This window comes from Kogia breviceps, chromosome 10 (genome assembly GCF_026419965.1).
Source record: "Kogia breviceps isolate mKogBre1 chromosome 10, mKogBre1 haplotype 1, whole genome shotgun sequence".
NCBI classification, from domain to species: domain Eukaryota; kingdom Metazoa; phylum Chordata; class Mammalia; order Artiodactyla; family Physeteridae; genus Kogia; species Kogia breviceps.
The window spans coordinates 103,492,763-103,507,080 of record NC_081319.1 but is presented as its reverse complement, the minus strand read 5'-3'; the positions used below and the strand labels follow the sequence as shown (position 1 = coordinate 103,507,080).

Here is a 14,318-nt window from a genome sequence, read left to right as displayed (position 1 = left end):
GAGGATCATCTACCATTCTACAGCCTTAATCCTTGACACCCCACTCCACTCCAACTCCCTGGAAACACCAGGCCATTCGGTCAATGCGGTCACCCTCCTCTATTCTGGTGACAGTTCCAGTGTGAGAGCAACAGAGCCGAGCCGTTACCCGAACAAGCTTCCAAATCAGTAAGACCTGGGTTAGAAGCTTCCTTCCCTCCCTTATCAGGCAGGCGATGACAGGCAAGTGGCTTGTGAGCAGCAACAAGGACGATACCAACAACCAACACATACTCGGCGTTGACCGTGGGCTGGGAATCAGGTACCCCTTAGTTGCTTTGGTCCTCACAGCAGCTCTGTGAAGGAAGACTTGCCATCGTCTCCGTTAAACAGCTGAGAGAACAGGAGCTAAGAGACAGCAAGGGATGCGTCCAGGGTTACACAGCTAGTGTGTTGAGGAAACAGGCTTTGAGTTCAGATAGTTTGGTCCCAGAGCCTGTGTTTTGGCCACCACGCTACAGGGCACTGCCCTCTCTGGGCCTCTCAGATTTCTCATCTGTAAAATGGGTACAATAATGCCCACCTCGTAGGGTGGAAATGAGGATTAAATAAGATAGTACAGGAGAAGCATAATAGCATAGACCTCAGTACTCATAGCTACTGCTACTGGCACTGTCACAGCACCGTGTGCAGGTCTCACCCCCACCTCCTGCCTCGGAGTGGGGGTGGTCCTGCCTTCCTGACCCTTGTCTCTCACACCCTCTCAGCCTGTGCCTTCATCATAGTGACCCTGGGAGGTTCTGTAAGCTGTGGGCCCGTCCCAGGCTCAAAGAGACGGACCAAGCATTCTAGCCTTTTCCTAGAACCTGCGGACATGTGTCCCACGTGGTCTGGACCTCTGAGCCACGGTGCTTTTGTACTTTCACTGCATTTCGCTTCCTCTCCAACTCCTGCTTATGAGGTCTCCTGGGTAACGTTTGTTTCAATGTATATTTCTTTTCTCCTCCCCTCCCCTCCTCCTTTCCCGGGTCCTCCTTTTCTCTGTGTCCTCTCTGCCCCGGCAGTCACTTTCAGCATACCTGCAGTCTGGGTACCCGCGGTCCGTACCCCGTGCCTCCAGTAGGCTAACTGACATCCTGATCGCCAGTCCACTAGCCAGTTTCTGGAACTGGGGGCTCTCACAGCTCAGGGACACCTGGGTGGCTTTCAGGGTATGAGGGACTTTACCCAGGAACACCTCTTCCCCGCCTCGGATTTAGTCTGTCCTTGGGGCTAATGCAGTTCATGAGGTCAGTGGTTAAGCGACCGCTTCTGTGAGAATGCGCCTGCCTGCTTTCCTGAGCACCCCTGGACCTGAACGGAGGCCAGAATTTCCAGCTCTCTTCCGCTGGAGTCCCAGTCAAATGGCCCTACCCTCAAATGGCCCCACCCTCTAAATGCAGTACCCCTAAGAACAGCCTTTTTGACACCCTTATGGAAATTGAAAGACAGCACAAAACAAAACAAAAACCCCACACAACTCTTTGTAAAGTCCACCCTCCCCGGCCAGGTCACTTGAGCCGCAGGAGAAGAGATTTGCGTTCTGCCCGCGGCGAGTTAAAGTTCTCTCTGAGTAAACTCGGGAGATGACTAGTCAATAATCCTCCAGTTAATGAGGTCTAAAAGATGAAAGGTATCAGCTTCCTGCATGCATCCAGTTTATTACCAGCCGTGCAATTAAATTCTATTTTATGCTGGGGTTGGAGCGCTTCCTAGCTGGGGAGAGCTCTCTCCTGAGCCCTCCACGGGGACAAGCTGTCGGTTCATAACTAGGTGAGCGTGTGGGCCTTGCCTCTGGTGGGAAAGGTTCCGAGGCTGCGCTCCTGAAGCAGCGGGAAAGGAGGCCTCCCCCAGCCTCCGGGAGAGGCCTGCGGGACACCGCACGTGTCCCAGGAGAGCCCGCCACGAGGGCAGCCGCCACGTGGCGGGTGGGCAGGCCGCCCCGGTCACAGCACCAGCACCTTATGCTCAGGGGAGAGGCAGCTCCTCTGCAGGAACCCCAGTAGCACTTCTCTGTTCTGCCCGCAGACCTGCACCCCTCACTTTTATTTGGTCTCTGAAGGCCTCTTGTGTAGGTGGTGCTGTGGGCCTGTAGCAGGCGACTGGGGTGAAAGAACCAAGGAGGCGTGAAGAGTCAAGCCTTCCTAGAAAAGGAGGGCCTGGGGTTCTCCTCCTCCGGGGCCCTACATGTCGGCCTGGTGCGACTCATCGTACAGTAGCCCTCAAGGGCCGTCCACACGGCACTGGACCCAGAGGAGGCTGCCGTTTTGAATGCTACACAACATTGTTAGCTTTACAAGCGATTCTCAGCAAACGATTCAAAAGAGACACAAGGCCTACCACTCCCTGCCCGCTCATTGCCAACACCCCCCACCTCTAGAGGCTTTAAAATATGAGCGCCTCTAAAATTTTGATTTCTCCACCACTTTAGGGGAATGCACCTTCAGGTCTGTGCTAATCATTCAATCACTTGGAAAGGTCTCCAAGCCCTGGATAGGGCTGACATGAGACATCACACCCCAAGAACCCTGACGGAGGCCTGGGTTTCCGCTCCCAGGGCAGGAGGTGTCTCGGGGATGTGGCTGCGGACGCTGCCAGTGGTCCTGAGAAGTGGAAGCCAACAGGGCTGCCGTATGTGCCTTCCCCTTTCACCCGTGCTCACCGCTCCACTGCCAAGTGCCCCCGAGACATTTGGACAGAGAGTTCTGGCGGCTAATGGAGAGACAACGTTAAAACTACTAGCCAAATGGGCAAAAAAGGCCCTCCGGTGACAGAGGTCAGAGCAATGGTTGTCTCGGTGACGGAGGAGAGAGTGATGGACTGCAAAAGGCGTGTGGGAGATTTCTGGGGTGTTGGATGTTACAAATCCTCTGTGTCTGCATCTGGCTGGTGGTTGCCAGGCGTATAGACCCATGACAAGTGATGGTCATCACGCTGACGTTTCGGTTTGCGCGTTCTACCGTATACAGTGGACCACAGTACAGTCCAACACGCAGGTGGGAGGGAACCCAGGCGGCTTCTGTTTGATGCCATGTCTGACCTACTTTATTCTGGAGACACTGAGTTCCAAGTATCTGTATCCTTTACACATCTCTATCTTCCTCCACAAGCATGTTTATACCCCCAGGTTATATTTATATCTGCAGCCACATCTATATATTTAAATCTGGAGAGGAGAGAAAAGTGTTATATGTGCACGTCAGTATATAGGGTGGTTTACTTCTTTCAAAGAACAGGAGGATCCTAGTTCCTTTTTTTTTTGGAGCAGGACACACTTCACACACACACACACACACACATTCATTAACACTAACAACCTTGCCTTTCTCCCTCATCTGAGATGCTAAAACTGACCTTGATGATGACCTTGGGTACTGTCAGCACAACGGACTTCTGCTTAGCCAGGACATCCTTGGTCTCATTGACACGGGCTGTGACAAAGAAGTGCAGGAACGCCTGCTCCAGCAGCTGGCCCATGTATTCGCCCGCTCGAATCAGCACCTCCTCTTTCTTGACTGGCAGGACGACAAAAAACATGGCGACGTCAGGCCCTGGGGTAGGAGCTGCTTCACTCTCCCCCGAGGGCCCCATCTTTTCCACGCTAGCACCGTGTCCACCAGGAACACACACAGGTGAGGGCAAGTGGCACACAGAGTCCATCAGGGACAAGAAGCTCTCCGGCTTCTGGGGTAAGGAATGTGCTGGAAATTTCACATTCGGTAAAGTCTTCCTAGAGAAGACGTGTCACATTTTCCCAACAGTGCTTGTGCTGTTGTAAAATGCAACAGAGAGGTTTAAAATCAAGGACCGGGCTTCCCTGGTGGCGCAGTGGTTGAGAGTCCGCCTGCCGATGCAGGGGACGCGGGTTCGTGCCCCGGTCCGGGAGGATCCCACGTGCCGCGGAGCGGCTGGGCCCGTGAGCCGTGGCCGCTGTGCCTGCGCGTCCGGAGCCTGTGCTCCGCAACGGGAGAGGCCACAACAGTGAGAGGCCCGCCTACCACAAAACAAACAAACAAACAAACAAATCAAAGACCAAGGAGTTTTAGCTGTGGCTGCTTGGATTTAGGCAGAAACAGTCCCAAGGTGACAGATGTGGGGCAGTGATGTCCACAGCCACCGTGCCACGTGCCCTCCTGTGATAAGAAACGTCTCACGCAGGCCTGGGCCACGCTCGAGCAAAGCTGTCAACGACCTGAACCTTTCCCTTGATTCCTTTGCTCCGCACTTTCTCTCCAGCTTGTACTGTACCAATCTGGCTTGATTTTTCTATTTAAGAGAAAGAAGCAGTTGAAACCGGTTTTCACCGTAGGCATGCGACTCTCTCCCACCCCTTCTGTTATATGCAACTTAAAAGACCTCTGTGATCTCAGGGCGCCGACAGCGTGAGCATTTAGGTGTCGGGGGCGGGCGAGCCAGTGAGGGTGGCAGGTGGAGGGTGGGACGTGGTCCTGGCTGCACGCTGCTGCTCATCATCCGGGCTGAGGACCGGAATCCTGTCTTGCGGCTCTGACCGCAGACGTGAGGTTCTGTTTGGCTGCACGGCCCAATTTCTCTCACTCTCATTCCCCAGGGCCCAGGATTCTTAGGGGCAAAGGGCAGCTCTCCTGCAGGCCGAGCCCAGGCGCCTCCAACCCCCTGCATGGAATCGAATGTCTCCACCGCGGCTTCCCTGCTCCATGTCTGCCTTTGGCCAAAGATTCCTCCTTCCGGCGGAAGTTATTGAAGGAAACAGTTCCCAAGGTTGATAGTTTCAAGTGCAGGGGGTGGTTCGTCTTAGCCCTGCCTCACGAGCGGCCGTCCAGGACCCAGGACGGAAGACACTGCAGGGTGAGCTCCAGGGCACAGGGAGGCCTCCTGGCTTTTGGACTCCCAGACGACAGTGCATCAGGCCGTGCCTACCATCTGCCTCAAGGTCTCTGCATGGATGAGTAGGTGCTGTGACCGCCCAGTCTTGGCTTTACCTCACAATCACTTAGGGACGTGACCTGCCCCATCGGATCCCACCCCAGGCCAATCCAATCAGAATCTTGGCGGCTGGGGCCCAGGCTTTGTTTACAAATTCTGCAGATGACTCTTCTTTTGTGTGGCGGGGCTGAGAAGCACCGCTCAACAACTAGGGGGAAGGGACCCGCCCTTCCCGCCCCCAGATCAGCCCTGTAAGAGCCTGCTGCCCGGTTCTCTAACCCCACCCACACTTAGGGAATCAGGATCTGTATTTGCATATGCTGCTCAAATGGCACATATTCAACTTTGAGGGGCTCCCAGAGATAGCAGATTGTAGCAGGAGATGGGGCAGTGTTAGGGTAGAACTGGGTGGACTTAGGATGGTCTCCGTGTTGAAACTGAAAGTCTTGCACCCCAGAATGCACTCAGTTCCTGGCAAAATGGAAATTGATGGCAAAACGGAGAGGATGATCATCGTAGACCAGAGGTTGTCAACGGGGTGCAATTTTGCCCCCCAGGGATGTTTCGTAACGTCTAGAGATGCTTTTGGTTGTCACAACTGGAGGCTGTGACTGACATCTATCGGGTAGAGGCCAAGGATGCAGCTGAACTTCCCACGACACACGGGACAGGCCCCATAACAAGTGTCCAGTCCGAAAGTTCGCGGGGCCCAGGCTGAGAGACGGCCACAGGCTATGCAGAGTTATTAGGACGTACTGGTCTCTGCCCTAGACAAGCAGTCAGCGACTCAGCCTACTTCCTAGGGCGGTCCCATCCCACTTAGAGCCTTTGGAGTCGAAGACCTTGCCTTGACCTTGACCCTCGAATTCTGCCTTTCTGGGTGACCCACTCATGCCGCCTGCTTTGGGACCGAGCCTGCACCTTGCTTCCTCCATGGCTCCCCAAGCAGTGAATTGTCCAGAAAACTAAGACTCTGACCCTCGATCGGAGACAACCTCAGATGAGCACATGGGAGCTGTTTTCACTTGGCCAGATGGAGCCAGATGGAGCTGCAAAGTGACAGGCCTTGAAGAACATGCATTTTGCCTCTAGCTGCCTCCGGTAACAATAATAATAAGAAAAGGACATCCTCTGGCTATTTCTAGAGGGCGGTGTGTGACCACTGGGCTGTTTAGGTTGGCGAGATGTGCTTGACATCTTTACAGAGGCTTTTGCTGCCTTGATCCTGTCAGCCTCGGGACTCTTCATTCTCTGAGGTAGAACTTCTTCTAAATCTTGGCACTAAAGAAACTGGGCTGTGTTTCTGAGCCCAAGAGAACAGGGCTCCTGAAATAGTACATTATGTAAGTGCTGTGTTTTGCCACTGCACAAGAAATTGTTCTAGATAAAGTTTATTAAACGTGGCAAGAAGAAGAGATTTTCATTCTCTTGAGTGGTGGAGCTGGAACGCTGCCAATACCATTTACGGTGTCTGGGGAAAGCCGGGAGGGGGCACAGACAGGAGCTGCTTCATCTCTTTTCCAAAGAGCAAAGAAAACTAAATATAGCCAAGTAGAAGCGATAGCACCTTTGAAGGTATGGGAGGTTTAAGTTATTCAGGTCTTCCCAGCTGATTCTAGACTACACATTCCCTTTAATCATCAATCCGGAAAATATGCTTCCCGTTCTACTTGGAAAACTTTCTTTGCCACAGACTCTCCTAGGACTGTACCCTGACCTGCTTGATCGATGTCTAGAATCCTGTGGCTTTTTGCCATATGTTGCAATTTATTTTAGGTTGCAGTATGCAATTTATTGCATGCAGTTAGTGTCACCTACATGCAGGGTAAAGCAAGAAACAGTCTTCAACTCCCTTCAGGTTATTCAGGACAAGCCTTGGGGTGGGCTGAGTGTGTGGGAGCTGCGTTGATACCGAGTCAGGCTTCGATATCCCTCGATCGATGACTGAGATAGCTAACGTATCATGCCGTCCTAGCCCGCTAACTCACATAAGCTCACGCTTTTATTGGATCACGGAGAGAAGGGGAAGGAGATTGCGAGATGGGACTCTAGTGCAGTGGGAAAGGATGGCATATAGTTCCTTGTCCAGGGGAGTGAGGGGCAGCTGGAGCCCAGGCAACGGGGCACAAGTAAGGGGCGGGCCTACTTAGGGCCCAAGGATGCACGGAGCTGCCTCACCATACCTGCCTGAATGGGATGTGGCCACTGGTACCTGCTTTGCCTGTAATTGCTATGTGTGGCCTCGAACACGTCAACTCACCTTTCTGCTCTCAGTTTCCCAAAGTGTAAACACTTTGGAAGTTAGCATTTATGGGGAGCCTACTTGCAGGAAGCCTTCCGCATATATTATCTCATTTAGTTTCCTCCACAGACCCTTCTCTCACGCCACCCATCCAATCTGTCAACCAGTCCCGAGGGCTCTACCTTCAGAAAACACCCGGATCTGGTAGCTGTCACCACGTCCCTCACCTTCACCACCATATCTCGCGGGACTATTGCAACAGCGTCCTAACTAGTCTCTAAGCTTCTGTTCCACGTCGCCTATGGTCTGTTCTCAGCACAGCCGCAGAGCGATCTCTCAGAACCCAAGTTAGGCCAGGGCACACTTCTGCTCAACACTGTCTTAGGGCTCTGCAGCTCACTCGGAATCACAGCCAAAATCTTTACAAGGGCCTCCAGGTGTCTACCTGGTCTATACCCACTAGCCTCCCTTGGATGCCTTTGCCCCTGACTCTGGTCTCCTTGCTGCTCACTGAACATATCACATGAGCTCTGGCCTCAGGGCCTTTGCACTTACTTTTTTTTTTCTGTCTGGAAAGCTCACTCCTTCCCTTCTGTCAGATTTCTGTTAAATGTCACCCTATCAGGAGGGCTTTCCTTGACCACACTCCCCCACTCCTGGCACTCCCTGTCTTCCTTACCCTGCTTTGTATTTTCCTATTCTATGCAGAACCATATATATTCACTTGTTTGATTGTTTATTGTGGAGCCCCCATCTTCCCCCCAGGAGACCATCAAGAAGCAACTCATTGCTGTGTCACCAGCACAAAATAATACCTGGACTTGTAGGCATTAAATAAAGGGGTGTGTGTGTGTGTGTGTGTGTGTGTGTGTGTGTGTGTGTATGTGTGTAGCGGGGGTGAATCAACAACCCAGTGATGTGGGTGGTATTGTTCCCACGTGTAGATGAGCTCAGATTACTTAAGTAATTTGCCTAGGGACACACAACTAGTAGGTGACACAGTCACAGCTAAAATCCAGATTTGTCTAATTCCAAGGTTCAGGCCCTCTAAATCCACTGAGTCTGTCTGTCCTAAACAGCTGTGATGACTGTTTTTTCTCCTGAGTCCTTTATACTGACTACGCGTTACCTTTCTTCCAAGTGCTAGATCTTCCAGTTTCCAAGACAAATACCATGGTGATTTCTTAATTGTTGGCTAGTCTACTGAATCGAGGGGCATTTGCTTCCTTCAAGGTTGAGTAGGTTTCTTGAAATTAGGATTTTTTAGGAATAGTTTCTCATTTTTCTGGGAACATCTTTCTTCAGAAAGAAAGTACCTCCCAGAGGTACTTCCTGTGGTTTGGGACAGACACCGAATCCAGGAAGCTTGAAAACAAGTTGGAAGTGTGGTTTGGCCATGCCAGGCGGGATCACAGTCTTACCTGCCTCTGCGTTTTAGAAATTATTTTTCATATACCTTTCTTTTCCATTTCTTTTCCTGACTCACCTGTCAGGTCAACGGATCTGGTGCCCTGCCACGCTGACCCTTTCAGCGTGCTCTGTTTTCTGACTCTGTGTGCTCTGCCTGGAGACCAGGATCTTCTGGTTGTGGCTCAGTTGGCCAATTGAGTGGCCAGCTGTTGTGCACACCAAACACTGGTACCCCAGGGAATGAGACGGGTCGAAACTGCAATCCCCAGTGCAAGCTGCGGCTTGTCAATCCCAGTCCTACTTAAACTCGTCTGGACTTTTCATAATGAAGAAGACACTTTGGAAGGCCATGTACGCAAGGGAGGTGAGGGATCGAGGCACGGGAGAAGGTCCCCGGGAGATGGCCGGGAGAGCAGAGCCTCCAGGGGTTCCTGGACAACACGTCCCGAGGTTCGAGTTTCCTCTCCCAAGGACGGGCTCTCCTGACCCTGTACATCAGACAGCTCACCGTGCGGAGCTTAGATCTCCCTGCCCCCTAAACGGTAAAGCCAAACACACCATTCCTGCTGCGCAGCCCCCGCAAAGCTGTTCCTACATCGGGAGAGAGGTACCGCCAGTGGGCCTGCTTTCTGAGACACAAGCTTCACCATCTTTCCTGTGCACACCAGTCCGCCCGGGATCTTGTTAAAATGCATGGGTCTGGGGTGGGGCCTGAGAGTCTGCATTTCTGACCAGCACCCAGTGGGTGCTGATGCTTCAGATCCTTGGCCCACCCTGTAAGTAGCAAGAGGTTCAGTGACATTTAGTGTTCACGACTCATGGGGCTCTAAGCTTTGAAAATTTCAGGGCTCACTTCTGTGCACGAGTCACGAAGGTGAACGTGGGGGCCTTTCTAGAAAACGCGGGTCCTGCCCTGCGCTTCATGCTCCTGAGCTCTGGGCCAAGGCTTTCACTTTGACAGGAAGCTATCAGGGAGCCTCAGCACAGAGCCAGACAGGGAAGCAGGCGACACAGCCAGGAGAGAACAGCCCCCCTCGTTAACTTACAGGACAAGGGCTCCAGTGTCACATCAAATGTCTCGTTCTTGAATTCTGCCTTGGCGACCCCGGTGTAGAAGGTGATGTTTCCTGAGAGATAGGCTGTGATGGTGTAGCGGGCGGGGCCGTTGTTACGGAAGGTGATGGTGACCTGGAAGTCTCTTCCCAGCACGGCATTCTCCACTTCAAAATTCATGTGGACATCAGACCTCGATTTGAGGAAGCCCTCTGTGTTGAGGGGCTTTTTAGCCCCATACATCAGGGCAGTTTCTAGGGCCAACCTCTCTTCTTCTTGACCTAGGAAAGGTGCAGAGGTAAGGACAATGCAAGCCACCCGAGAGAAAGTCACCTTAATGAGCAATGTGCTGTAGGCACTGCTTGCTGGGCTTGCCGGCCGCCTCGATAAGCCACAGGCTTCCCTCCGGGGCAGGCCTTGTCATCTTCCCACCTTACACATTCTGCAAAATCAGGTTCCCAGAGAGTTAGGACCCGCCCGGCTGCCGGGCTCGGCCTATCTGAACAGGGGTTACTACGGAGCGTACTCCAAGGGCTGTTTTGCCAGGGTCACTGTTTCAGGGCTCAGCAGATAGAACTCTGGCAAAAGCTAACTCTTCTCAAACTGTGGCATTCGTTGGCTGCCCTCCCAATGTCCTAGCCACGTAGCTGGAAGAGTTGTGTCTTGCCTTTCACCTTCTACACTGTGAGTTTTCTCCCATTCATGGGTCTGCCCGGCAAGACCTGTCTTCCTCATGTCTCTTTCCACCCGGACCTGTCCCACTTGGCTTGTGAAAGCTAGTCATGCAAAAGGCCAGCAAAAGAAGCATCACTTTGAAATAAAAATGCTGGTTTTTATAGTGACATTAAGTTTTAAGATGTCGCCTCTCGCTTAACTAATGATGAACCGCAATGAAAATGAAGAGGTCAGTTAATAGTGCTAACAAGTGTCACCGAGAGCTAACTATGTGACGGGTGTCATGGGAAGTGCATACTGTGCCCTGTCTCGTCTGATCCTCAGAAGGACTCTTCAAGGCAGGGACCGTCACCACCATCGCCTTCCTCGCATGTAAACTAAGGGCGCAGACGTGGTAGGGTTGGTAAGCCGTTTACAGGTAGGGCGTGCCTAAGAACTGGCAGCTACGAGGACTTTGCAAAGGCAGAGAGAATGCCAGCAGGTGTTGCGAACGCACGAATGTGTACTTCTGTGTGTGTATTAACAATTTCTCTGATTGTCAAGACTGCAAGAACGTGCCAGAAACAACTGGTCCGGCACAAGCATTGGCCAGAGCACATGTTTCACAGTCGACAAGAGGGAGATAATACTAAAGGGAAGGAGTGGCTGTGACAGGGAAAGCACAGTGAAATATTTTAGCGGAAAGCATCTGGCAAATAGCTCCCCAGGGAAGAGAGCGTTAATGATCATGGCTTTGGACGGGCACCAGACGTGCATTTAGGCAAAATGTGGGAGGTGAACGCCAGCGGCGGGAACGTGGTCATGGTCAGAGAGGTGCCTCGTGGGGAGAGGATGAGCTGGCCGAGTGGGGGAGGGGCGGTGGAAGCTTCTGGACTCGAGGCAGGCGAGGGGTTCCAGGAAGCACAGGCCCAGATAAGAGGCAGAATTCCCAGCTCGACAGAATCCTCGCTCTCTGCAGCTGTGGTCTGAGCTCTGATGTCTCACATAACGCAGGGCCATGAATTTGGTGCCGAGAGAATGATCTAAAGCCAGATCGCATTTCCTGAGGCTCCTCTGTGTCTCCAGGACCAAGGTCAAAACCACCCTTCCATTAACTGGGTGTCATGAGAGTCCCCTTTACGTCTGATGAAGCCTCTTCTCACTGCTCAGGTCTTAGCTCAAATGTCACCTTCTCAGAGTGTCCCCCCCACTTCCGTTACTCTGGTCCTCTCGTCTCTCACTAACTCACACGTTACCTTTCCTTTTCCCAGAACTCGTCGCTGTGTGACATTACTTCCCCCAGGAGAAAGTAAGCTCTGTGTCCCCAGGACCTGGGACCCAGCCTGGCACAGAGGCTCTGGAGGACTGGGGTTTGGAGAAGCACTTTGCCTTCATCTAGGGACAAAACGTTCATCTTTATAATAGACATGAAATAGTCCGGTTTAGGACATCTGATGTTCGGTTAAGCTCACCTGTGCAAGTGCCACCTGAGCTACCATTCCTTTGATCGTCTCACGCTGTTGTGTCCCTGTGATGTCCAGGCACCGTGCCAGGCTCGGATGAGAAGCGCAGCCCTTCCCACCCGGGTCTAAGGGGACTAGTGCGGAGAGATCACCACACGCGTATCATCACAGACGCTGGGTCAAGCGTCTGTGTGTGTGGTGCAGGGAACACGGGGCAGAGATTTGACACCACCCGGGGCAGGGGAGGCTTCTCAGAGGGTTTTTCCTTCCAGAGCGAGAGCAAAGGCACGGAGGCAAGTGGGAGCCTGGCTTGGTGGAGGACCTGTCACAGCTCACCTGGCTGCCGATTTTGATGCCTGTGTGTATGGCTAGGAAGAGCTGCGAGGGGGCAAAAAGGCAACTAGCAGAGGCTTGGTGAGCTCTGGCTGGAATACCCTGCAGGCGAGTGAGGGCTTTGAAGCAGCAACAGGTTGGGATTTATGTCATTAACTATGTCACTTTGGAGACAATGACTTAAACAGAGGGAAAGAGGCTGAGGAGGGAAGGTGGAATTGGGAAGCTATAGCAGTTATCCAGGAGAAAAATCATCAGAGTCCAAGCTAGTAGTAGGAGCAAGGTAGTAATAACAGAATTACCAGCAATAGTGGGAACTGACTTTTGTTGGCCATTTACTACATATCAGGGAATATGTTAAGAGGGACTTCCACGCCCAGCACCATTTGATTCTGAGGGAGGGGCCGTGGAGATGGAGGAGAGGAGATAAATTTGAACTATTTCGAAAGGGACTTTTAGAGGATTTGCTGCTTGACTTATTCTCAACGTGCTAAGTTTGGGTGGATCATGGTTTTCTTCTCTGGGGCAGGGAGCACAGGAGAAATAGATCTGGGCTGGGGAGACAGTGATACAAGGTGGCATTTGGGAAGGTTCAGTTTCAGGTTCCTATGGGACATTTAGGTGAATGTGGGGCTTAAAAGTGAAGTCTAGGCTGGAGACAGATTTGGGAGAATCAGTATGTGTGTGCATGTTAACACCAGCTACCGGGTAGGAACAAAGCCTAGAAGGAAGAAACATTCTGAGGGGGGCAAAGAAAGGGGAGCTCTGAGTTGCAGAAGATGGAAAAACGAGTCAGGAAGGTTGGGATGGAATCAGGAGAAAGCTGTATCATAGGAACAAAGAGAAGAAAGAACGTCAAAGCAACCTAAGTGTCCAATCAACAGATGAATGGAAAAGGAAGATGTGGTATGTATACACAGTGGAATATTACGCAGCCATAAAAAAGAATGAAAATGTTGCCATTTGCAGCACCATGGATGGATTTGGAGGACATTATGCTAAGGCAAATATGTCAGACAGAGAAAGATAAATACTGTCTGATATCACTCATATGTGGAATCTACAAAACTAGTGAATAGAACAAAAAAGAAGTAGACCCACAGATATAGAGAGCAAACTAGTGCCTACCATTGGGAAGATGTGGGAGGGGCAATCAGAGGGTAGAGGATTAAGAGGTACAAACTATTAGGTATAAAATAAACTACAAGGATATATTGTACAACATGGGGAACATAGCCAATATTTTACAGTAACTATCAATGGAGCATAACCTTGAAAAATTATGAATCACTATATTGTACACCTGTAACATATAATATTGTACAGCAACTATACTTGAATAAAAAATAAATTTAGAAAAATTAAAAAAAAATTTAATTAAAAAAAGAAGAGAGAATTTCAAGAATTGTGAGTGAGCAATAGCTTCAAAAAATTCAGTCAGGGGCTTCCCTGGTGGCGCAGTGGTTGAGAGTCCGCCTGCCGATGCAGGAGACACGGGTTCGTGCCCCGGTCCGGGAGGATCCCACGTGCCGCGGAGTGGCTGGGCCCGTGAGCCACGGCCGCTGAGCCTGTGCGTCCGGAGCCTGTGCTCCGCGACGGGAGAGGCCACAGCAGTCAGAGGCCCGCGTACCGGAAAAAAAAAAAAAATTCAGGAGGTTTCGGGCAAGCTGAAATCTGCAAAATATTTATGCTACATGGCTATCGGATGTCTTGGCAACCTTGAGGAGAAGGGCTTCAAGGATGAGCAGGAGGCAGAACGCAGGGCACAGTGGATGAGAAATAAAAGGAAAAGGAAAAGGAGGTTGGGTGCGGGCAGCTGTTCAGGCAAAGAGAAGAAAGGATGGACCATGTTTGCAGGGGACTTTATTGTTGAAAAAGAGTTTTATAAATTTTCTTAACACAGGTGACATGGTCATGGGAAGGAGCTAATAGAGAAGGAGAGATGAGAATGCAAGTGACAGAGGGTATAACTGATGGAGCGAAGAGGAAACGGGACCCAGACACCATCACAGAAGAAGACATTGCCGCAGGAGAAGTTCTAAGAATTCTAGTTATCCACATTTTATAGTTTCTTCATCTTATGTTTTAAAGAAGGGTATAAAATTGACATTAAGCTTTAGTTCATCAAAGTGAAAAATGGTCTTTCCACAGTCTAGTTAATTAAAATAGTAAATGCCTGAATCTGGTAATATTGTTTTCTACGTTTTCACTGCCACCACAGGTGAGTGGCCACTCTCAGC

General features: G+C 51.2%; 1 protein-coding gene across 1 annotated transcript in view; it reads right to left on the bottom strand.

Moving 5' to 3' along the window:
- The window catches only part of F13A1 (coagulation factor XIII A chain), a 140,730-nt gene that overhangs the window by 17,379 nt on the left and 109,033 nt on the right, over nt 1–14,318 (bottom strand). The window contains exons 12-13 of the mRNA XM_059078024.2: nt 9,622–9,909; nt 3,373–3,533 (exon numbers count right to left, since the gene is read on the bottom strand). Coding sequence (XP_058934007.1) covers nt 3,373–3,533; nt 9,622–9,909 — 449 coding nt within the window. The remainder of the gene's footprint in view (nt 1–3,372; nt 3,534–9,621; nt 9,910–14,318) is intronic.